General features: G+C 39.0%; 1 protein-coding gene across 6 annotated transcripts in view; it reads left to right on the top strand.

Annotated features, from left to right (window-relative positions):
• Nucleotides 1–24,183, top strand: part of ltbp1 (latent transforming growth factor beta binding protein 1) — a 156,255-nt gene that overhangs the window by 116,743 nt on the left and 15,329 nt on the right. For all 6 annotated transcript variants that reach the window (XM_042433005.1, XM_042433004.1, XM_042433002.1 and 3 more), the window contains 7 exons: nt 405–530; nt 2,178–2,303; nt 9,542–9,661; nt 13,156–13,278; nt 19,691–19,816; nt 19,952–20,080; nt 22,757–22,885. In XM_042433005.1, coding sequence (XP_042288939.1) covers nt 405–530; nt 2,178–2,303; nt 9,542–9,661; nt 13,156–13,278; nt 19,691–19,816; nt 19,952–20,080; nt 22,757–22,885 — 879 coding nt within the window. The remainder of the gene's footprint in view (nt 1–404; nt 531–2,177; nt 2,304–9,541; nt 9,662–13,155; nt 13,279–19,690; nt 19,817–19,951; nt 20,081–22,756; nt 22,886–24,183) is intronic.

Genomic DNA, 24,183 nt, shown 5'->3' with positions numbered 1-24,183 from the left:
TGTTTTCCCATTTTTTCAGTCTTTGTGCTAAGCTATGTTAGCTTAATTTTTTTATTGTGCAGACATGAGAATGGTATCAATCTTCTCATTTAACTTTTGCAAGAAAGCGAATAGGCGTATTTCCCAAAATTGCCTTTAACAAAAATGTAAATCAATATATAAAACTCATGAGTCATATGCATTAATTGTATCCATATTTGGTTAATCCCATTGCAGTCAGCTGCTGGAGGCTTCTTTTTGGTATACATTGTGAACATGTGGTACTTTTATATTAAGCATTTAACTTGTGGTACAGTGGTATGTTGTGCTACCTCACAACTCTTCATGATCTTTTGTAGGACCCATTATTAGTTCTAAAAACTGCTGCTGCATAAATACTCTCTTCTCTCTCTCTTCTGGCCCAGAGGTGGATGAGTGCCAGATCAACCCTTATATTTGTGGCATGGGGATTTGTTACAACACAGCGGAGGGCTACACCTGCCACTGTAATGAGGGATACCGCCTGGATGATTCCCAAACCACCTGTGTAGGTGAGGAGTCGAATGGTCAAAGTTGTTTATTGAGATCAAAGGTCATCTTTTCCATGTCCAATAGATACTGTACCAGTAAGGTCAGTGTGGTTCTAGGATTATTTGTAATTACTTCTTTGTATGGGTGTAAGGAGATAACATGTCACAATCTTTTGCAATACAAAAATGTGACAGGATTCATTGTGGAACTGGAAAGGTATCATCTATGACTTTCAAAAAAGCTATGTAAGCAGTGCAGAGTGAAAGCCCAAATATTACCATAAAGCTCATTGATTTTCGACATTGTCCACAGTATACATGCAGAGATACTGAAGGGACAGCTACCTTATTATAAACAGTATGGCAAAATATTTTGTCATATCCCCCACCCCTAGTTCATTTCAATTAAAGCTGCTTACTCTGTGCATGTGCTGAAAAAGTTCTTCAGGCAGGCTTCAACTCCTTCCTTTCTTAAACACTTGGTGTGGGAGGTCAGAGTTTCTGTGACATTCATGTGTGTGAGACCATTTTGATGCAGTGGTCACAGTAAGAATTGCAGAACAACTCTTCACATACATAAGTGAATGGCTCTGAAATTATGAATTTTTCTGATCACAAACATCCTGAAATGGAACTTTTTGTATGATAAACTTTGAAGGAATTAGGTCCAATTAAATTTGGGAGGTCTAGAAAAGCTGTATCAGTGAATAGTTTTTAAGCCACCCTTGTGTGCAGAGAGCCGACAAGAAGCCACCTCGGCTAGAGAAGGACCGTAGTGTGTATGCTGTATGGGCCCAAAGATGCTGAAGCTCGAGGAAGCTTGAAAAACGTCTTTGCATATGTGCTCAGTGAGCAGCTTTCATTGGAATGATTAGGGTGCCATCTTCGAATGCAGTAGAGTTCTGCACAGGTCCAATTTTCAAACCTGCACCTAAACTGATGTCTGATCACATTGCTTAAATTAGAATATAAAAAAACACAACAGCAAATTTCACCACTAACTGGATTAGACAATGTTATTCTCACAGTCTCCTATCACACCAAATTTCTCCCATACATCCAACTTGGCCTTCGACAACGTATTGCCCACAATTTTGTATTCACCGCTGGGTATTTTCTGTGTTTAGGTCGTCCATTTTTCTTTTTTCCACTAACTGCTAGCATTCACTGCTATTTCATCACTGACTTCCTATCACTTGACCGGATGTGAATTGAGGGGTGAAAGGTTGTGATGTGGGAATTCAAAAAAAAAAAAAATCATGGCTATTTATTGGGCTTGATAAGGTTAATCTGGTTTAGATGTTTAAAAAACTGCTGCTTTATTTTAATTTCTATTTTATTTTTTCTCCTGTTAATTTCACCTGCTGCCTGTCAACATTTTGTTCATTTTTATCTGTGCCTGTACCCGTGAATTAAATATTATTTTTTACCCGTTGGGTACCAGACCCGTCTGAGACTGCCTTCTGGTGGGTGAACTGAATAACATATCACAATGCCAACAAGACACTGCCCTGATATCTCTGTATGAGAAATTATTCAGTTTTGACATTTTCTTTTAATATCTTTTTACTACAAAATTACAAACATGGACCTAGCCGCCACAGTTGCATAAACAGGTAAGCACTGAGTTCTGTCTAATTCTTCTGTGTCGCTGGTGTGTGTGTCCAGATGTAGATGAGTGTTTGGAAAGCCCATCTTTGTGCTTTGGCGGTCACTGCAGAAACACAGAGGGCAGTTTCCTGTGTGTGTGTCCACGGGGATTCCTCGTCGATGAAGACGGAACCAGTTGTGTGGGTAAGTAGTTGCAACTCATTCTGCCAAAGGAAAGATGTTTCTCTGAAAGACTATATTACATGCACACTGTTTGTTCTGTCTTATTCCTACACACACACATATCCCATGCATAAACCCATACATACACACAAACACACACGTGTAACATACTGTATGCAAGACACACCCAGCAGTTGAAGCACACATTGATGTAATAAGTCCTCAATTTGGAAAAGCAATACTCATCGGTCTCTTCCATCTGAAAAGGACTGAAATCACATAATGAAAAATAGTCACATGACAAGTTGAACGTGAACTATGGGTATCTCAGTCTTTTAGATTTTTTTTGTAAGCATGTTTTCTGTTGCTTTTGTTCCACACTGAGAAGTTTTCTTCATTCCACCACTTTTTCCATCACCTTGAAAATGAAAACACATTAAATCCTACCAGTGTAATTATAGACCTTGCCTTCAGTAGGAAATAAACAAGACTAAAGCCCTGTTTACACCTGGTATTAACATCCGTCTTGAGTGATCCGATGAAAAGTGGACAGCTCTAAGTATGTCTGTTTACACCTGGCATTGACATACGTCTCCACGTGTCCTGAGTGACCACCTGTGATTGGATCTCACTTCCCTGCTCTATATGCAAATAAACACGTATATCATTTCCATTTTCAAAGACAGAGGCAGCAATGCAATTCCCTGCCGAGTCTGCTGGAAAATAGAGGACATCAGTTGGTGGTCCGTCAATGTGGTCCAGGATGCATTGCGTTTACACTGCTAACTGAATGTGGCCACATGCGGCCCAGACCACCTCCGAATGTGGTCTGATTGATCGGATCTCAATCCGTCCTCAATGTGTCTTGGGTGCATTTATACCTGTATTTAGAGCTGTCCACTTGTGATGGAATTACCCGAGACAGATGTTAATACCAGGTGTAAACAGGGCCTAAAAGTGTAAGACTTGCCAGCAGCCTCCCTACTGGCACCGTTCATTACACTGCAGCAGGAATGTGGTGGATGGAATAAGCAATTTTGCTGTCCTCTGAGCCTCACCAATTGTGGGCAAAGAATGTTTTTGCCACATTGTATTATTAGGGGTCCAAGCAGTGAAGCTGCTGGAACCCCATTGTGTCTGTTAGAATTATTAACAATTATTATTATTAATATTCTGCCCTTAAAGTATCTGGGTCTCAGTAACAGTAAAAGCCACAGTTCCCAAACTAACTTGGCTGATAGGTTGAAAATCTCACACTACTAAGACAAAAAATTTTTACCAATTAGCCAGATGGTGGCGTTATAACTACAAACTTTACATTTTGGCCTCTAACTTTTGAAATGTAACACTGTGTCCTAACAGCAAGCGAGCATCTGACTATCACATCACATTGCATAACATCGGACGCTAGCTGTCCACACCGAATCCATTAAATATGCACTCCTGTTACATCATATAAACAAACCACGTACCAATGAGCTGAGCACTCAAGATCAGACTGGAGACGTAACTACTCAAGTAAAAGATGGGTGGGTACTTGCTATCCTACGTTTGTACTTTTTAAACAGAAAACATACATTTTATATTGTGATATTTAGATGATTCTTTACTGGAAATGACATACAGTACAGCCAACAGCAACTTAACAAGAAACTTCCAGCTCCCTGGTGATCTCCCTCCAGCCAGCTGCAACCTTATTTAGGTTTTTGTAGTGAATTGAGTAGGTATCGTGGAGATAACTTCTCATTTCAGCTGAATGAATCAGTTGTTCCTCATCCATGACGCACTTTCAATACTAGCAACAGGAAGTACACAAAAATAGGGTGTCCAACATAAGTTCAGCTCAGTTAGGACACGGTGTAAGTCAATCAATCAATCAATCAATCAATCAATCAATCAATTTTTATTTATATAGCGCCATATCACAACAGAAGTCATCTCAAGGATCTTTTCACATAGAGCAGGTCAAGACCGTACTCTTTAATATACAGAGACCCAACAATTCCCCCATGAGCAAGCACTTGGCGACAGCGGTAAGGAAAAACTCCCCTTTAACGGGTAGAAACCTCAAGCAGACCCCGGCTCTTGGTGGGCGGCCATCTGCTTTGACCGGTTGGGTTGAGAGAGAGAAAGAGAGAGGGAAAGGGGGAGGGGGGACAGAAAAAAAAAATCACAACAACAACAACAACAAGCACAAGCAGCAACAGCCAGGGAAGGATGCCATCAGGACTGTGAAGGACCGCGAAGGTTCGGCCCAGGACTCAGGTTTTCCTGTGAGATGAGAAAGCACAAAAAACTCTGGGGAAGAAGCAAAGATAGTGACATGCATTGATGTTACATGAATGCATACAGATGGAGAGGAGGAGGAGGAGAGAGGAGCTCAGTGCATCATGGGAAGTCCCCCAGCAGTCTAGGCCCACAGCAGCATAACTAAGGGCTGATCTAAGGCGAGCCTGGTCGGCCCTAACTATAAGCTTTATCAAAAAGGAAAGTTTTAAGCCTACTCTTAAACATAGAGAGGGTGTCTGCACCCCGGACTGAATCCGGTAGATGGTTCCATAGAAGAGGAGCCTGATAGCTGAAGGCTCTGCCTCCCATTCTACTTTTAGAGACTGTAGGGACCACCAGTAAGCCTGCATACTGGGAGCGCAGTGTTCTAGTGGGATAATACGGTATTATGAGCTCTTCAAGATATGATGGTGCCTGACCATTAAGGGCTTTGTAAGTTAGGAGAAGGATTTTAAATTCTATTCTAAATTTTACAGGAAGCCAATGTAATGAAGCTAAAATGGGAGAAATGTGGTCTCTTTTTCTAGTTTTAGTCAGAACACGTGCAGCTGCATTCTGGACCAGCTGGAGAGTCTTTAGAGACTTGTTAGGGCAGCCTGATAATAAGGAATTGCAATAATCCAGCCTAGAAGTAACAAATGCGTGAACTAGTTTTTCTGCATCTTTTAGGGACAGGATGTGCCTGATTTTTGTGATATTACGTAAGTGAAAAAAGGCAGTCCTTGAGATTTGATTTATGTGGGAGTTAAAGGTCAAAGATAACTCCCAGATTCCTTACGGTGGTGCTGGAGGCCAGGGTAATGCCATCCAGAGTAGCTTTATCATTAGATAATGTGTTTCTAAGGTGTTTAGGGCCAAGCACAATAACTTCAGTTTTATCTGAATTTAGTAGTAGAAAATTGCAGGTCATCCAGGTCTTTATGTCGTTAAGGCATGTTTGGAGTTTGTTTAACTGATTGGGTTCATCTGGCTTCACTGATAAATATAATTGGGTGTCATCTGCGTAACAATGAAAATTTATGGAGTGTTTCCTAATAATATTACCTAAAGGAAGCATATATAAGGTGAATAGAATTGGTCCAAGTACAGAACCTTGTGGAACTCCGTGTCTAACTTTTGCCTTCACGGAGGATTCATCATTAACATGTACAAACTGAAATCGGTCTGATAAATAGGACTTAAACCAGCTTAATGCAGTTCCTTTAATGCCAATTAAATGTTCCAGTCTCTGCAAAAGGATTTGATGGTCAATTGTGTCGAATGCAGCACTAAGATCTAGTCTCAGAAACAAATTTCTTCCTCTGTGGATCCAGACAGTTCTATCCATATAAGCGATGTCCATTTGTGCCTAGATAGATTTTCAGCCATTTTGAATTTTTTTCCAAATCTGTTTCCTCCCACAAATTTTGAGCAATTGGCATCAAATTTGGCACATAGCATATCTGGACCAAGCCAGAAAAAGTACTTTTTTGGATTTTTGCTATTCCATACCATTTTCAAATGATACATTTTTAAACCCATGTCTTTAAGTTCAATTTTACCTAAATGCTCAAAAATCAAAATTGGCTTAAGCTATTGGTGCACACATTCAGATGCTAGGTCTGAGCTTTGCTGCGCAGTCCTGGAATATTCTGCCACTAGGGGATGCCACAAATGTGAAAAGTTTATATCTTGTAATCGGCTGCATGGATTCGTAAGAAATTTGGTTTGCACGATCTAGGGTGATGACTCACTCAAGGCATGAAATTTGGTTATGATTTATTTTAAGTGGGTGTGGCTTATTACAACAAATCTAAATTTCAAGACATTTCACAATCCAAATTTCAAAAAATCAAAATAAATCACCCATACATCCCACAGAGATGAAATGTTTTCAGTACATCCTCTGAATTGTGACAAAGGTTTGCCTCACTGCCACCTATAACCCTAACCCTAACCGTAACACTATATTTTTCAAAATATGCAAAATAAATTAACTTATATATCTCCACAACTCATATGCTACCAAAATTGAAACAGACATTCTCTAGATGGTAGATATCAAGTGGTTCAAATGGTGTTCGAATCAGTCAAACAGTGAGTCCCCGGTGATATTCAGTATCTTGTTGTAATTTGTGCTGTATGCACAACATTTTCTGTTTCATTATATTTTTAAACAAATTTCACCAAAACATTTGACAATACATCCGAAACCAGAAGAATGTTGGAATGAATGCATTCAGATGGAACACGAACATGCACATTTTTGCATTGTTATTAATGCAACTTTGACCAGAGTTTGGAGTTTTCATAGTCTGTTTATATGGCCAAAACAGTCAATGTACCAACTGTACAGATGTAAGCTGTAGCTAGATAGACACATGCACCCCCAATTTGTGCCTCACAGAGCAAATTTGCATATGTTTGGGCCTGCTCTCACTTTTGCATTTGCCCATCACATTTTTATCTTTTAGATTAAAAATTAGATTTCTTATGGATAAATGGAAACTTTAGCCTGATGGTGGCACTGCAGGAATGGTCAGAGGGCTATTAGTTTTTAACATTCCCTGACAGGGACCAAAGTGCTGGTCAAAGGGAAATTCTGATCTTATAGCAGAAGCTAATGGTGTGTTCAGACAGAATCAAATTTTTGTGTCATTTGCGTGTATTTTCCTGCTGGACCATTTGTGTTTATTCAGCCCAAACAGTCAAAATACTGTACATTACTGTACATTGGTTGTAATAAGCTAGCTTATTGTTTCTGTTCAGTTCAGCCTCTGACTGAACTCTAGTTCTTTCTGTTATTTCCCCTCAGTCTCTCTCCTTTTTGCTGTCCTCTCTGTATGTTTATGAAGTACATTCATAAAGCCCTGTGATGCATGCAAATATCTTGCTCAAGTTGGAACATTTTCAACTCCTGCGGATGCATATTCACATCAATTTGCGGTGCCGTGGGTGAATTTGCGTCTATTCGCTTCTTTGCATTGACATTGTATGCAAATGCTCCATGTCTAAAATTCGCTTCACGTTCTGTCTGAACACAGTAATGAAACCAAACCTTTGCAACCACAAATGTCCAGAACAAAGTTTTTGGTAATTAGGCAGTAGTTTTCGAGATACTGTATCTTTTTCTGGACCAGAGTGTTGGATGGATGTATGGACAGACTGACATTCGCTCCCGCTGCGAGAAGGGCATAAAAATGATCAGTACCTACATGTCCATTTCATATAAATACAAAATGCAGCGTCAAGCATCAGAACACTATGTACAGTATTCTATGTAAAAGCACAGCCTCTGGCATTGGTCAAACATAAGATTTGCATACTAACAAGTGCATACTAATAGAATTAAAACTCAGTGGAATTTTGGACAAGACCAGCAACCACACTGTTACCAGCGTCTGCACCACCCTGCTCTCTGCTTCATCCCCCTTATTGGGATATAAATATGAAGCACTCTGTCATTACGTGGTTTCCTGCCATTTCAACGCAGCTTTCCCCACCCACCAAAATGATACTGAATTAGGGCTGTGAGGGCAAACAGGCCTGATGGTTATTTCCCCACAGCTGTAATAAAATCTCTTCTCTTCAGATGAGGGATAAGATTATGACTTCTCTGAGATGTTTATATGCATGTGGATATGCAACCAAGGTATCTATTAATAAGATTAATACAAAAACAGGCTCAGGAGTAGGAGTTTTTAGACATAGAGTATTTTGGAATCCTAAAAAAAAGAGTCATTACAATGTGGTGCAGAGTCAACTAAACAGATTTCCTACCATACATTTTTGACTCTTGAACCTGTCTGCACTGGTGCTATTATTATATAGAGTTCAAGTACTTGATTTTAAATGGGTGACAACCAGCATTCAGTCAAAGCTTCAGCTTGACTGAATGCTGGAGATAAAAACAGATTCACCACAGTCATATGTCCAAAGGAAGCTTAGTCTGACCCCAGCATATGGCTTTCTAAAAACACCAAAAACCATGATGGGACTACATTAAAGATGTTTCATCCCTTCCTTAAATGTTCGTTATTGTTCGATGTAGCCAAGTACAAATGGTGGTAATTATACCACCTGTCTGAGGAGACTATTACACATACAATCATAGATTGTACAAAGTATGATCAAGAAAGATGATATGTGAAGGAAGAATTTAGGAGGACTGGAGTTCAGGAGTTCAGCATTAAAACTTCAGCAGTAGTAAAAGTTCAGCAGTAGAGTTTTCTCTGAGTGTATTAGACAGACAGAATTAATGTGGAGGATTTAATCTCTGATCCACACTCCAAAGCAGAAGGCAGCAGTAATGCACCTAATACGCTGGTTATTATATATATACATATACATACATATATAATATAAATATCTTTGAAACTACTCACAATTATCACCCTGCTCTACTTGGTGCGTTTACTTGCAATAACCCAGTTACTCAGAGAAACCAGCTTACGCTAATGGTTCATTCTCACTGCTCTCATGAACCTTGTTTTCAGTGTAAAAGCTCTGGTGAACCCACTGTACACTACCTGCCCAGCACCAAACAGCAGACAGGCAAAGTTAGTGGCATGAACATAGTGGAGCATTTAGCAGCTAAAGAGCCAGATATATTTCTCAGGAGTTGGTGGAGACCAAAACAAAGCTAAAAAAGTGAATATTTTACTGCGGCATAAGACATAAATTGACCCTAGTTTATGAGCCATAACAATTTAAAACTATGTGCTCAAATGGTAAAAAACATTGTCATTGAACATAATCTGAACTGCATGATATCAACATTCTGTGTGGCGTTGGGGTTGGAATTGTTTAGGTGCTAGATTTTCACAATTCACTAAGTTATGTGTGCCCGCCCACAACCCACTCTTGGTGTCAGTGGGACTCAAGAAGGGTTTATGAATTCTGACTTCAGCAATACAGTGTGTTAGAAGGTATCAAGACCTGGCTGTATATAATAGTATTTTTTTGACAGCTTTATATATTTTGTTTTACAGATATCGATGAATGTGCAAACAGGACAGTGTGTCCATCTGGTATCTGCTTCAATGTGCCTGGGGGTTACAACTGTGGCTCCTGTCCGCATGGGTTCTTGGCACAGGGAGGCCAGTGTGTAGGTAGGTCTAACTCTGTATTTGTGTATTTATGTGTCTGGGTGGTAAAATGAAACCTTATCACAATGCATGTACGCCTTTAATTTAAAGCTGCTATACTCATTACTTTGTCCTAAAATAAGTTTGGCTTATGTGGAAGAATTGCATCTTTGGTTGTGTACACATCCTGCCTCTTTGGCTCAAATATAGAGTGTATTCCTAACACCTGAACCAGAGGCAGTCTGAATTTAATGTACCATTCTTGGAATAGTTAGATTACATCCTAACCTCATGGTGCGTAATGTCTGGCCATCAACACATAAGAAATCAGCTCAGGAAACACATGTAGAATAAAATATCCCACCAATCAAGCAGTAAAACCAATGATCCATTCCAAAGAACACACAGTATGGGCCCACATTTTCCTGGAAGTGGTATTATTTCTACCAGAAACCAAAGGTGTGCCCATCTCTCCTCTTTCAATAGTTTGCTGCTCCTGTATCCCATGTGACACAGGGTTAGCTGTGAGGTTTTGACTACTCACACACCATGCAGGGCAAGCCAAGCCACAATGGGGTGGCAGTGAATGGTGGTGGTGGCGAGAGGAAATAATTAGTCCATGCCACAGAGTCCTTTATAGAAGTTAATAACCCAGCTCACAGATGTTTGCATGACACTGCCAAACACAGGGAAATGTCACATCTCCTAGACTAACGTATGTGTTTGTGTGTATGTGTGTGTGTGTGTGTGTGTGTAAGAAGTGAATTTAAAGTAGCTCCAGATCTTGCTATGTCAATAATGAACAGGGTTCTTATTGTCCGGTGCTGGTATTATCTCAGTATTGTATTTTATTGTGTCGTGTTTTTCACTGCTGACTTCCTCATTCACCCAATTTAAATGTGTGAATGAGTTTTTTTCCTTTTGCAGTGTTTGCTGATATGAATGCAGACAGGAAATAAATATGGATTAAAGCCTTTTTATAGCAACAGAATACTAATGATCTAGCTTGTACTGATGAATGGAGATCAGTGGAGTTGGTGACACCAGTTGTTTGTGAGTTCAAACTTAACCTGCTTACAAAATATGTGTTTACCAAATGGAGATTTACACATCAATAAATGAAAACAGGTTGCACCATACAAACTAGTTGTAGTTAGTAGTTACTGAATATTTATACCTAAATAACTGCCATGTTTAACTATTGAGTAGCTTATTGACCATTACAAGAAACGTGCTTGCTAATATATTAGATTAGATTAGATTTAAGGAGTAAGAGCACATCCTAAATTATATTAAACAAAACCATCAATATACCTCAAATTAAAAAATGTTATGCCAATACCATTAGACTAAATGACCAAGTAATGTTGATTATGTTGCATAATCTCTATGTGCATATAAATAAAACAAAGTCATACCTATCTTAACATATGATTGTCAGTTAGGTTTAATATTTTGTTAAATTGTTATTTTTGGAAGTTATGGTCTTAAAGGTCTTAATTAGCTTTAGGATCACTAGCATAAAGGATAAGGCTGTGATTTTCTATGTTTTTCTTATTGTCAACAAATCTCATGTGCAGAGCCAAACCAACAATGGATTTATCTACTTACAAGTATTATGTTTGTATCCAAAGCCTGATATATCGGATTCCCCTGTGCTGTAGATCTCCATTGTTGTCCAAAAACTATTGAAACTACGTCAATGAATCACACCGCTCCACAGGGTGACATGTTCCTTCATTACGAAGAGTTTTGGCCCAGTAGGTTGTTTAGGAACGGCTCCAAAGACTAATAACAGCGATCACATTTTCAGTCTCAGGAGAGTAGGTCTGTATAAGGCAGATGCCATGGCAACAACGGAGGTCTGAGGCACAGAGGAATATGATATATCAGGCTTTGGATACACACACAGTTCTTGTAAGTAGGATGAGTTCATTGTTGGTTTGGCTCTGTACATGAGATTTGTTGACAGTAAGAAAAACATAGAAAATCACCAGCTTTATCCCTCAAAGTTACACTGTAGTTTTATATTAACAGTGAATGACTATGTGTAATGTGAAAGGTGTTGCTCATAGAGACAAATCCACAGAGAATTATCACCAACTCTGCAGTTCCCCTCAGCTCCACACAGAGAATCAGTGTTTTTCAGCTTGTTTTTTTGGTTTTTACAGCCCACAGTTTTACTGTTTTGGTTCACTCTCTGCTGCCATTAACATTGTTTTCAGCAGCATCAGGCAGCTGTTTTCAGCTTAATAGCTCTGCTGTACACTACCTGTCCAACACTAAACTGCAGTTAGCAACTAGCTGGTGAACGTAGTGGAGCATTTAGCAAATAAAAGAGGTTGATGTTTTTCTGGAGTTGGTGGAAACCAAAACAGAGCTAAAGATTTGCTAACCTGTTAGATACAATAACTTTATAAGGTTATTGTATGTCAGTGTTGTTGTTGTTCTACCAAAAAATATATTATTACTGATTTCAATTGTAACGGTGTAACCTTATTTAGTTAGTGTATGAAAAGCTGCTGCAACCAGTGGAACATGCACTACCATGAAGGCTCCTGCCTTGTTCATGTAATGGGGCTTTATGTAAAATTGTGCCAAGACAGTGACGTCTTTCAGTCTGTGCTTCATTTGTAGACCTCAGTAGTTTTTATTTGAGTTTCACCAAGGGTTCTAAACCAGTGTGTGCTTGATTTTGAGTCATTTTGGGGATTGCGCTGCAGTTTGTCTCTGCTACAAAGCTAATCATTAGAAATACTTGCCTTGAGTCAAAATGATTAAGCTGTTGGTCAGGAACTGTGGTGGTCAGACTACCCTATAAATATAAACGGCATAATAACTGCATAGTCAAGTGCCATTAAATATGTTGTTACCTCATAATCATGTATTAAGTCATGAAATTATGGCTTTAACATTCAAAAAACACTTTCCTTACTTTACTGCTTACCAAGAGGACTTCATCCAAAATGTTGTTCATGTTCCACACTGAAACTGGATGAATCTGGAGACATCAATTCCTCACTTTATACATTTCTCAGGTTTCATTGTTCAGGATCAACACATCGTGGAATTTCAATATTTACTCTACAGTTGATTTTGGTACCAAATAAACAAAGTTTAATTATTAAAGGCCACTCAGTTCTGACATTGTATATCAATATAATATTGACCAATTACAGTATGCTCTGCCTGTGTTTACCTGAAGTGTTAGCCCTCCTCCATTTAATTAGATCAGCTCTCAACAGTGTGTAACACTCAGACTATAAATCAGATCCCTCACTGCTGCTATAGTACGTGAGGAAACAATGCAGGAAGTTGTTCAGTGTTATAGGAGCAGCTTCTTCATTATTGTTTACAAATTGCTTAATTAAGTTAATTAAAAAATGAATTCATTTACCTCTTTTACTCTTGTTTATCTGTTGTTAAAAAACTAAAGTGCTGGGCAAAAATATGTGAAAAATCAATTGCTTGAATCTTTGCATGCTTTGTTTATGTGTTCATTGTTTGTGATGTTTCAGATATAGATGAGTGCCAGGATCAGCGAGTCTGTACCAGAGGCCACTGCCAGAACACCGAGGGCTCCTTTATCTGTCAGTGTGGGCCCGGCTTCAGAGTGTCGCCGGCTGGAGACCAGTGTGACGGTAAGATATACAGCACTACCGGTGCACACAATATAATAATAATAATTAACTTTATGACATGTTTTACAGCACAACACAAAAACAGGCTGCTGGTTTTACATTAGTAACTACAAATTGCTTGAACCTTGTATTGTTGTGGATCATTTTCCAAAACATGTAGTTCGATGAATCAAATTTTCTACCTTCCAGGGAAGTTTGATTTTTTTTTTTTTTTTGATACATACCAAAAAAAACCAACAAATTGTCAGAGCTCAACTAACTGAATACACCAACAACAAGTCTACAATACTAATCTAAATGCACAAAAATGTAATAATAAAATGTATGTAAATACACTTGAGTTATCTTATTATTAGATATTTTACAATTTAGTAGACAACAATAAGATTCCTTCTGATTAATAAGCTGTAAATAACTTCTTTTTGTCTGTTATCATTGCCTCATTGATATCAAAGTACAGCACAGTATGTTGCAGGTGTTAATCAGGAAAACATGCGCGTGATGTGTTTTTGTTTTATGGTTTCAATTAGTTGCTGATGGAAGACATGGCTTTTAATTTAGCAAGGACACAGTGTCAAAGACGTAAATCACTGCAGTAGTGCAGAGAGGAGAAGGGTGAATGATCCTGGTGTCTTTAGATGTTGATGTGTCTTAATGGCCACAAGGGGGTAGACAGATAACCACATTCATCCTGATGCCATTGCATCTTGTTTATAAATATAATTGCTTGTGTTTTTGTGTGCAAATTAGATTTTGAGTGATGATATCAGTTCTACAAAAATTGTCAATAGAACTGCGCTCTGAATAAATTATTTGCTAATGCACAGACATTTCAGGCAGATGCACTTCACTTCAACTGTGTAGCAACCAAACACGTGTTTTACACAAAATTACAGCGTGTGTGTAGAGTCATCGTACTGTACAAAACTGTCACTCATAGAACAACAGGTCACTGAGAGGCTTCATTTATGTCAGAAAGTGTTCAAGTAACAAGGTAATGAATTCAAAAATATTCTGTTTTGTTTGACAAAACAGTCCTAACTCAAGGTTCACTCTCCAGCTTTTTCTGAAGCTTTCAACAGTGTTACATGGCCTTCAACAGTGGATGGAGTTTGCTCAGTTGTCATGGAGTTGGATTTGTTGACATGTAAGCTCAGTAGCTGTTACTTTTAGGACCTCTCATCCTTGTTGGCTTTGGAGTAAACATCCCAGTTCTTTTATGACCTTGTAAATAATTATGATGATTGACCAAACAATCCCAACTCAAGGTTGACTCACTATATATACTATGTACTGTATATTTCTCTATATAGTTCTTTTCACTGCTTCCTCTCCTACAGGGGATGTGGGTCAACTCATGAATCAAACTGCCAATAACTCAAAGCTCATTATCACTCTGATTATAAGCACTGTGAATAGAATATACGCAGACTCTAATTTTCAGTTCCTTTTTTTGTGCCAACGTAAAGTAGATTACAAGGACATTTCAGTGAATAAACGAAGGCACTGTTAGATGATAATGTCAGTTAAGAGATGATGATAGAGTGTCTATCTTTCATTAAAGAGTAACACTGTGCAATTATGACAAGGAAAATGACCAGTGGGTATATTTAATAAAAAAAAGGGTTACAAAATAGCAGGCCAAACTTCACCAAATAATCTGTTAAAATAAGCACCCTCTTGTGACAGGTTGTAATTCAACCTGCCAGTACTAGGATCAGTATTTACGAATCTTATCTTAAAGTGACTTTGAAATTTTACCATAAACTTTGGTTTTAGGCTATTAAAAGGTTTTTTTTTGTCAATAAAAACATTCCATAGCTATATTCCTCAGAGTACTGACACATATTCAGCTTGTGTTATGAAATAATCATCAGAGTCATATATTGTATGCATCTATATTATATTGAAGGGGACCTATTATGCTTTCCTTATTTTCAGACATATACATAATGTCACAATGTCGGATTTTCATGTTAAAAGTGGCCGATGTGTCAAATAATAAGTAGAAACGTATGTTGAAGTAATTCCTGTGAGTGAAAGCACCAGCTTCAGACTGCTCTGAACGCTATGTTTCCAAAGGTTTTTTCTAGTTTCAGCCCAAGCTGATGTTGGCTTGTGACGGATTTCATTATATGGACATCTGCTCCACTTACAGTGTGCAAGTTCACGGCTCCACTCTGCTAACATTATGGTGTTTTTCCATTGTGTTGGAAATCAGGTGGTGTGGTGAAAAACACCAGTCCTCCCATTCATTTGAATTGGATTAGTGCGTTTAGGCTGCAGATGTTTTGGCCGCAGCGACCTGCGAGAAACACAACCTGATGTCACACTGTGGTGGCCAATCACAGCTAGCTTTGCTGTCGGCTTCCCGACTCACCAGTGAGAGAGAGAGAGAGAGAGAGAGAGAAGCTGTGGTCAAGTGAGCTAGAAAGTGAATGAAGAGAGGGAGCGGTGGTAGCGAGAAGGCTGGTGAATCAGATCAAAAAAAATGTTATTCTCTGATTGATTCACAGCAGTTATGTCCTAGAGCACAAACACCCCCACACACCTCTGCTCAACCCTGCAGTGGTGTGCCGCAACACCTGATTTGATATGGCCTTATACAACAGGGCAAAGTAAAATAAGTAGTTTACCTACATATGTTGTTGTTTCGACTGGTTTTTAGTTCAGCTAAGTGCTGATAATAGGAACATGCTTCACTTCCTGTAAATTCTTCATAATAAAAGTCTCCTTTTATTTAGTCATTTAAAAGCTTTTAATTTGAAACAGTAAAGCAGAAAATGTTGGGTTTGTATCAGTGGTAACTTTACACAACTGATACGTAAAGCTGGCCAATCAGAACAGACTGGGCTTATCGAAAAGGGGGTCTGAAAGAGATAGGAGTTAAAACAGACTGTAAAGAGACAAAGGCTATACTGAGGGTCTGCTTACAGGGTCAGTAAAAGATAAATAAGGAGTTTTTTGAACTGTGAATCATGCAAAGCTTCTCTAGTGGAGTCCAAAAATAAAAATTTAGAGCTGGAAATGGGCATAATAGGTCCTCTTTAAATGGTTTCTGTATCCTGGGGGATAAAGTCCTTTGACAGGCTGTGGGGGAATCGGCATTAAATGGGATGGGTGCATTTTATATCATGAGAAACACTGAAGGGGGGATGGGTCAAGTACTCAGGTCATGTGGCTTCATGCCAACATTCAAAAATACTGTATACTCACCATTTGTATCAAAATCCAAAATGGCAGCATACATGGACAAAGATACTGGCCATGAGGTTTATTCGATTTTGTAGGGACTTATTGTTTTTAAGGATGATTTTATATGTTCTTGTTGAAAAATAATGAATTACATTATATACATTGATAATCAGGCATCGGATGTCTGTATCCTGTAGGATACATTGCCTAGATAGGAGTATAAAACAGGGATAATCACTCATAGATATACTTATATTGAGTAATAAGTTGAGGCTTACACTCTTCAGATAGAAATATAAAGGTTTAAAATATTTATTACTCTTTATTTTGCTCTGTATGTGATTAATTTACCAGTGCACTTACAGTATGTTTTCAGGGAATTTCTGTCAGCAGCATTTCAGTTCACAAAAGAGAGAGTTTTGCCACCTGATGGTTCCTCAGATTCAGAAGAGGGAACCAGTGAGGAAGATGAGCTGTTTACAAAGGGCCAGTGTGAGAACAGAAGCACTGACAATGGTAGCTCTAGTGATGAGGCAGAGGAGGGAACAAACCATAGTTTGATAAGATCAGATAAGTAATGCAAATTGTTATGTAAAAGATCTAGTGGTTTTGCTGTGAGTGGAGGGAAGGAACCCCCACGCGCTCTCTCTCTCTCTCTCTCTCTCTCTCTCTCTCTCTCTCTCTCTCTCTCTCTCTCTCTCTCTCTCTCTCTCTCTCTCTCTCTCTCTCTCTCTCTCTCTCTCTCACACACACACACACAGGAGTTTGTAAAATTACATATAGTTAGGTGGTTTGTTTTGTTGATTGGGGGATAGGGTTGGATATGTTTTTTTTTTTAACATTGATGACATTTTTTGATTTTCAGTAGTTGCAAAAAACAGAGTTTGAGCACCAGTCTAGTGATACATTAAAGCTGCTTCACTGCACCAGATGAGTTCTCCACCCCACTAATGTACTTCTCCAAATTCTTTGACAAGGACATCTTTCTCACCTGACAAATTTGTATTTGTGTCAGTTCATTGGATGCAGCATCAACACAAATGCCTCTGAAATCAAGGCCGTCATATGAATAAAGCTGATTGTGGGTATAGTCAAAATGCCTGCAGTGGAAATTACTGGGCAATATATACAGGATATGACAAAGTAGCAGATGTCATGCCACTACAGAGGTACAAATGTTTAACCAGGATGCTCCACTTTCAAGATGACATGAGCTCTGACTCATATAGGCCTATACTTGACCTATGTGGTCAAGTATAGGCCTTATTGAGGCCTATACTTGACCACAGGAGGAGCAAGTGTATGGAAACTGAGAGTGAGAATAAGTTCTTAATTGATGAGACGATGGTTCCTTTCAAAGCCAAAAAAACTGGAAGTCTGTGACAATATCTACCCAGCAAACCCAAGAAATGGGGGTTCAGGATCTTTGTATGTGCTGGTGTGTCTGGCTTTGTGTATGACTTCATGGTGTACACGGGGAAGTCTACATTTGATGGTGCTACTCAAACTCCAGGGAAAGAGTTTGGGTTAGTTGCAAATGTTGTTCTGCAGCTGTGCAGAACCATCAGAAACTCCTCCCGACTGCATCGTCTACTTTGACAGTTGTTTCGCATTGTTGGGTTTGATAACTCATCTAAAAAAAAAAGTCTATGGACCTCAGAAGTTTGAGCACCATTCGAAAGAAACACTTGATGAGTTGTAGATTGGAAGAAGAATGAAACCTCCTACGAAGAGGAAGAGTCAGCTTTGACTTTCGTGTAAACAACAGAGCAAAGCTTGCTATGGTCAAATGGGTAGACAACAAAACAGTCACCTTGGTGAGCTCCTGTGCTTCTGTCAAACCTGCTGGCCAAGTGAGACACTACTCTAAAGAGGAAAAGGGGAAGATAAGTGTGCCTGCCCTAAGATTATGTCTGAATACAACACTCGCGTGGGAGGAGTGGATTTGGCATTTCAGCAAAGTCCCACCAGTGGTACCTGGGCATATTTTGGCAGATGGCTGACATTACTGTCATTAACGCATGGCTTTTCCCTGGTGTGATGCAGCAGCACTGGGTCAGAAAAACCAGGGTCTGAAAGACTTCAGGTTGGATGCTGCCAAAGGACTCGTCTACCCCAAAAAACAGAAAAGGGGACGGCCCTCCAAAGGAAATGAAGAAAATACACCACCAAGAGTAATCAAACAGCCAAAAGTCCCCAGGCCTTTGGATGATATGAGATATGACGGGATTGACCACATCCCTATCCTGTCAGTGTAAGGCTGATGCAGGACATGACAGGATGGACAGACCTCTATCATGTGTCAGAAGTGCAAAGTGAGGCTTTGCATTGTCACTTGTCAAAATGCTCACAACTGTGAGCAACTGCTAGTGTAGGGGCAACACAGGGAAGATGGTAGTATGAAAACAGGAATAAAATGTTTTGTTAATAAATGTTAATAGCTCATTATTTATTCAAAGATTAGATTTGTTTCCATTGTTCAAAACATATGTGATTAACTTTTTTCAACTTTGTATGCAAAACATGAAAGAAAGTAGCTAAATAATTGTTTATAAAATGTTTTTAATGTTGACACATGAACTGTTAAAAAATGGGAAAATGTTAAATGTATACTCTAAATGGACAATGTGTTTCAGGAGATACAGAGTGTAAACTGGAAAATAAAGGTCATATTTTGAAAAAAATCACAAAATTGTGTTATTTTAGCCTAGATACATTAGAAAATAGCAATTAATTAAACTGCCAAAATATTTATATGTGCTTTCCCATTTACGGGTTAAAGTAATTGACTGTAAGGCAGACTTTCCTCAGATCGGGGGAATAATAACTTTGTAATCTGTCTTAGTACCTCGGTGTGAATGGAATCACATGATGTTTTCCAAACGGTCCAAGAATATAATGCTGTCCAGACTTTAGTTCAAAGTGAACAGTGAATTTTGATGCCATTTTTGTGTATGATTGCAAATGAAATTCTTTAGTGTATTCACAAAACAACCCGAAAGGAAAAATAAATCAATGTACCAATATATTTTAAAAATGTATGATATGTAATCAAGCTCAAATCTACCCATGAATATGTTTGCCTAATTTGTTGCTACTGGAAACTATTTGTCAAAATCTAATTTGTCAGCAAGTACAGTCGGATGTCATTCCCCTCTTTATAATAGTTTCAACCTGAGAAACCTACTCTCATTGGACTAATGTGTGTATGTTCCAGATGTGGATGAGTGTTTAGAGGAAGCCAGGCCCTGTGAGGCCGTAGGAGAGTGTGTTAACAACATGGGCTCCTACACCTGTACCTGCCCCAAGGGATACCGACAGATCAACGGCACCAGCTGCAGAGGTGAGCACTGGAGCAGTGATACATTCTCTCACTCTGTTTATGATCCGGGAGATTTAGATTTTCAAGTGTAACAGTGACATGGTGTGTAGTGCTGCTTTTTCCACCTCTGAGTGGATTTCTCTCTCATCCTCTCAGATGTTGATGAGTGTATGGATGAGCCAGAGCTCTGTTCCCCTCACGGGGAGTGTCTCAACACAGAGGGATCCTATCTTTGTATGTGTGAGAGTGGATTCACTGCCAACCTCGACACGCCCTCCTGTGATGGTAAGACAGAACTACAAAGAAAAGAAATGCACACACACACACACACACACACACACACACAGACTGCTCAGATAATCAGGAGTTCTGCATATGGTTGGGATTTCATTAAAGAGTAACTGCACCAAAAAAGCAGTAAACTTCTATAAACAAATACTTGTCTCACATAGAGTGAAACAATACAAGTCATTTTGTCAACAGTTATCACATATGTGCTGGTTGAACAGGCTCAATACACAACCTAAAGGATGGAATGAGAAGAAGCTATTCATTTTGAAATGTTTGTGTGTACAAGAACTGTTGTCCTAAGACATGTCATCCAAGAGGAAAAAAAGCTCAGTATAAAAGCAGATGGGTGAAAGCATGGCCAATCACACAGATGTTCACCCCCACTCCTCTTTTGCAGTTTTAAACTGTAATCTTTGAGAATGTCCAAGCAGAATTTGAGGGTGGATGTACTCTTTGAATAGAACTGAAAGGCTTTTGAAGTAAACATTCACAGACGGGTGACAAATTAAGGGAAAAACCAACATAAAGTGTCTTAGTAAGGTGTTGGGCCACCAGAACAGCGTCAATGCACCTTGGCATTGATTCTACAAGTCTCTGAACTCTACTGGAAGGATGAACACTATTCTTCCAAAAGATATTCTCTCATTTGGTGTTTTGATGATGATGGCGGTGGAGAGCGCTGTCTAACACGTCAGTCTAAAATCTCCCATAGGTGTTCAATTTGAGATCTGGTGATTGCGAAGGCTATAGCATATGATTCACATCATTTTCATAGTCATCAGACTATTCAGTGACCCCTCGTGACCACTGTCATCCTGGAAGAGACCACTCCCATCAGGATAGAAATGTTTCATCATAGGATAAATGTGATGACTCAGAACAACTTTGTATTGATTTGCAGTGAGTCTTCCCTCTAAGGGGACAAGTGGACCCAAACCATGCCAGCAAAATGCCCCCCACTGCATAACAGAGCCTCCAGATCCCCTCACTGTAGGGATCAAGCATTCAGACTGGTACTAGTTTTTCCTTTAACTTGTCACCTGTCTGTATGTAACTAATTTGACTCACAATATCTGTATCATATGCAGAGTTTGGTTCCAAAATCTACTTCAGTTTTGGATCCGGTTGCTGTTTGGCAAAATACCCAGATTCGCTTAACTCAGGCTTTTATGAAAACTTTTTATATCTCCTCCTCCAGGCAGCGATAGCAGGTATCTCATTTTTATCAGCTGTTGCTAATTAATGTTAATTCTGTCATGGCTAAAACAAATCTTTTGGCTGTTGTATGGTTAATGTGCTCTCTGCAAGCCGGTGTCTGTGCTCGGCCAAAGAAAATTACCGCCACTCAAAGCTGTAGCGTTTCTGCCTTCTCAGCAAATTAAAGGTGACTGCATGTCTAAACTGGGTCTGAGTTCTAGCTAAACCCTAATGCATTTGATAGGAGATTTGAAAGGTTTTGGATTTAATAAGCAGATTTAATATTAGAATTTAGTGCAAATTCTGTCAAACCCTTAAAGGGTGCAGTGTGTATAATTTAGTGGCATCTGCCAGAATGAACTTGGCAAAAATTCATAAGTATGTTGTAATTAGTGTATAATCACCTTCCCTCCCATCCACGGAGGCCTCCACCACCGTGTTTCTACAGTAGCCCAGAACAGACAAAGGGTTGTATTCAGTTGGTTGCAATCTGCAACTTAACCGCTAGATGCCACTAAATCTTACACACTGGTCCTTTAATCACATGTAAATATATTTTGGATAAATGTCCATGCAGTCCATGTTTAGGGCTCAGTGGACTGAGCTGGAAGAGTCCATACTGCTCTGGCTTCCTTGTGTTTTGGATAATGAAACATCAATGGAATAAATATTTGAAATGGTCATTTGAAATGCTTTTTGGGTTAGGGTATTTCATTTTAGATAAATGCTGCTTATACTCATTCAATATCAAGACTGAAAAACAATATTTAAGTATGAACATTAATATTTGTCTGTTCAAAATGTAAGCACAATTGCACGCACCCTTACAGGCACACATGTAGTATTTAATTTATCAATATCATGTTTACCTTCATCACTTTATACTATTTTGTTTTCTTATCTCTATCCCCCCTTTTCTACCATCTCTATCTTGTTTTGTCACTGCCTTTTAAATTAGAAAGAAAGATGAGGATTGAGTCTCCAATTTCTTTCACACATGCTGCTCCTATTTTCTCCACTGTGGCAGGAGTCTTGGCCTCTGTGCCAGAGCTGTTTTTAATGCCCTTTCCTGCCTTAAAAAAAAACACAGAAAAGGAAAAAACGAGAGGAAAAGAAACAGACGGAAGCCTTTGAGCTGGCTGTCTAGACATGGAGGGATATTTGTTGCTTTCTGCCTCATGATTTATGCAGGGGGCTCAGACTGAAATGTAAGTGTGTGTGTGCGTGTGTGTGTGTCAGTTTGCAAATGATCAGCATTTATTTGTTCAGCATATTTCCATACACTGTAGAGCTGTTTAAAGTGCTTCACAGTGAAAACATCAATAATAAAGTAAAGATTTTGCAGAAAAAGATGATTCTGATGATTCTTGTGGAGTGAACTGTGAGTGCAGTGCTGTTTCGGTTAGAAATGAAGAAACTGGAATGAATGAGTCCAGGAAAAAATGTTTGACATCTCTTGGCTTTGGTCTACAGATATTGATGAGTGTGGACTCAATGAGACTTTGTGTGGTCCTCATGGCTTCTGTGAGAACAGACTGGGTTCCTTCAGATGCCTCTGTGACCAGGGCTACCAGGAGTCCCAGGATGGCCAAGGCTGTGTGGGTAAGTGTTGGAGTTTTGGTGTGTGCATATAAAGCTGGAGGTATTGTATTTACATATAATATGTATACAGTCTGACCTCCATGAAAACTTCACATAATGTGCTTACAGTGATAGACAGAAACGTTATCTTAGTTACATTTATTAAAGGGCAAACATATCAAATAAGAGTTCAGTCAAAAGTACAATCAATACTTCCTACAGTACTTAAACTGACACTTCAACTCATTTTAGTGTGTAAACTTGATCTGACATTTCACAGTCCTTTTAGAACTTTCATTTCAATTTACACACCAGCTTGACCCTTCAGCTACTTCTACTGTGAGGCAGTAACGTTCCAAATATGACATATCTGCCCCTTTAGTCTTCTATGTTAATAAACTGATTATTTTGGTTTGGACTGTTGGTTGGACAAAAGAAGCAATTCAAAGACATCAACTTGAGCCCTTGAAACAGTGATAATTACTTCACTGCACAGACTTCAGCTGACATGCTCTTTCAGTTTTTACACTTGAACTGACATCACCGCCCATCAGGACTGAAACCTCAACTGACACCAGCTCCTTTTATCACTTACTCCTCATTTTATCCTGGTTCAGTGCTCACTCTTCATGTTTACATTTCAGCAAACAGCCCAACTCTTTTTAGCACTTTCACTTCAACTGATACCTTAAATTCACTTGTTACTGGTGTAACACTTACATTTAGGACTTAGTCTAAAACTGAAACCAGCTCCTTTAAATGCCACCTCACCTTCAGTATTTCTGTTTCAACTGCCACTTAAACTTCTTTTAGTGCTTGAACTTTAGGCTCAACCTCTTCTCTTGCCATCCAAAGACTTTTCAATGGCTCCAAAGACTCGACATGTTTTAAACGTTTTAACAGTAATTAGGAGGAAAGCAAATGTAGACTTGTTTCAGACAATTTGGCATTTTTGAAGTAATAATAAATTTAAATAGGTGAAATAAAGGCCTGGTTTCTGCAGGTAAATAAAAGTCCCAAACACTGTTTGAGAATTTAGCATTTTACATTGCTAGTCATTTACAAGCATATCATACTCACTCAGTAGTTAACTTCCCTCTTGTTACTTTTGGCCTCAGTTGTTTCAGATTATCTTTTAAAGCAACATTGCCAAGAGTTGCGGACACACCATCCCAATGAGGAATACATGGAACTAATGTTTAAAATCAGAGGTTTTCCTTAAGTTTGGTTTGGAATGAGTAGGAGCTGATGGGTGCTGGTGGTTTCCCTGGGCTAACTGGGCCCATGCAGATCCCATCTAGTCTAATTTCCTCCTGCAG

Source organism: Thunnus maccoyii, chromosome 14, assembly GCF_910596095.1.
Source record: "Thunnus maccoyii chromosome 14, fThuMac1.1, whole genome shotgun sequence".
Classification (NCBI taxonomy): Eukaryota; Metazoa; Chordata; class Actinopteri; order Scombriformes; family Scombridae; genus Thunnus; species Thunnus maccoyii.
This window is presented reverse-complemented; position numbering and strand designations above follow the sequence as displayed.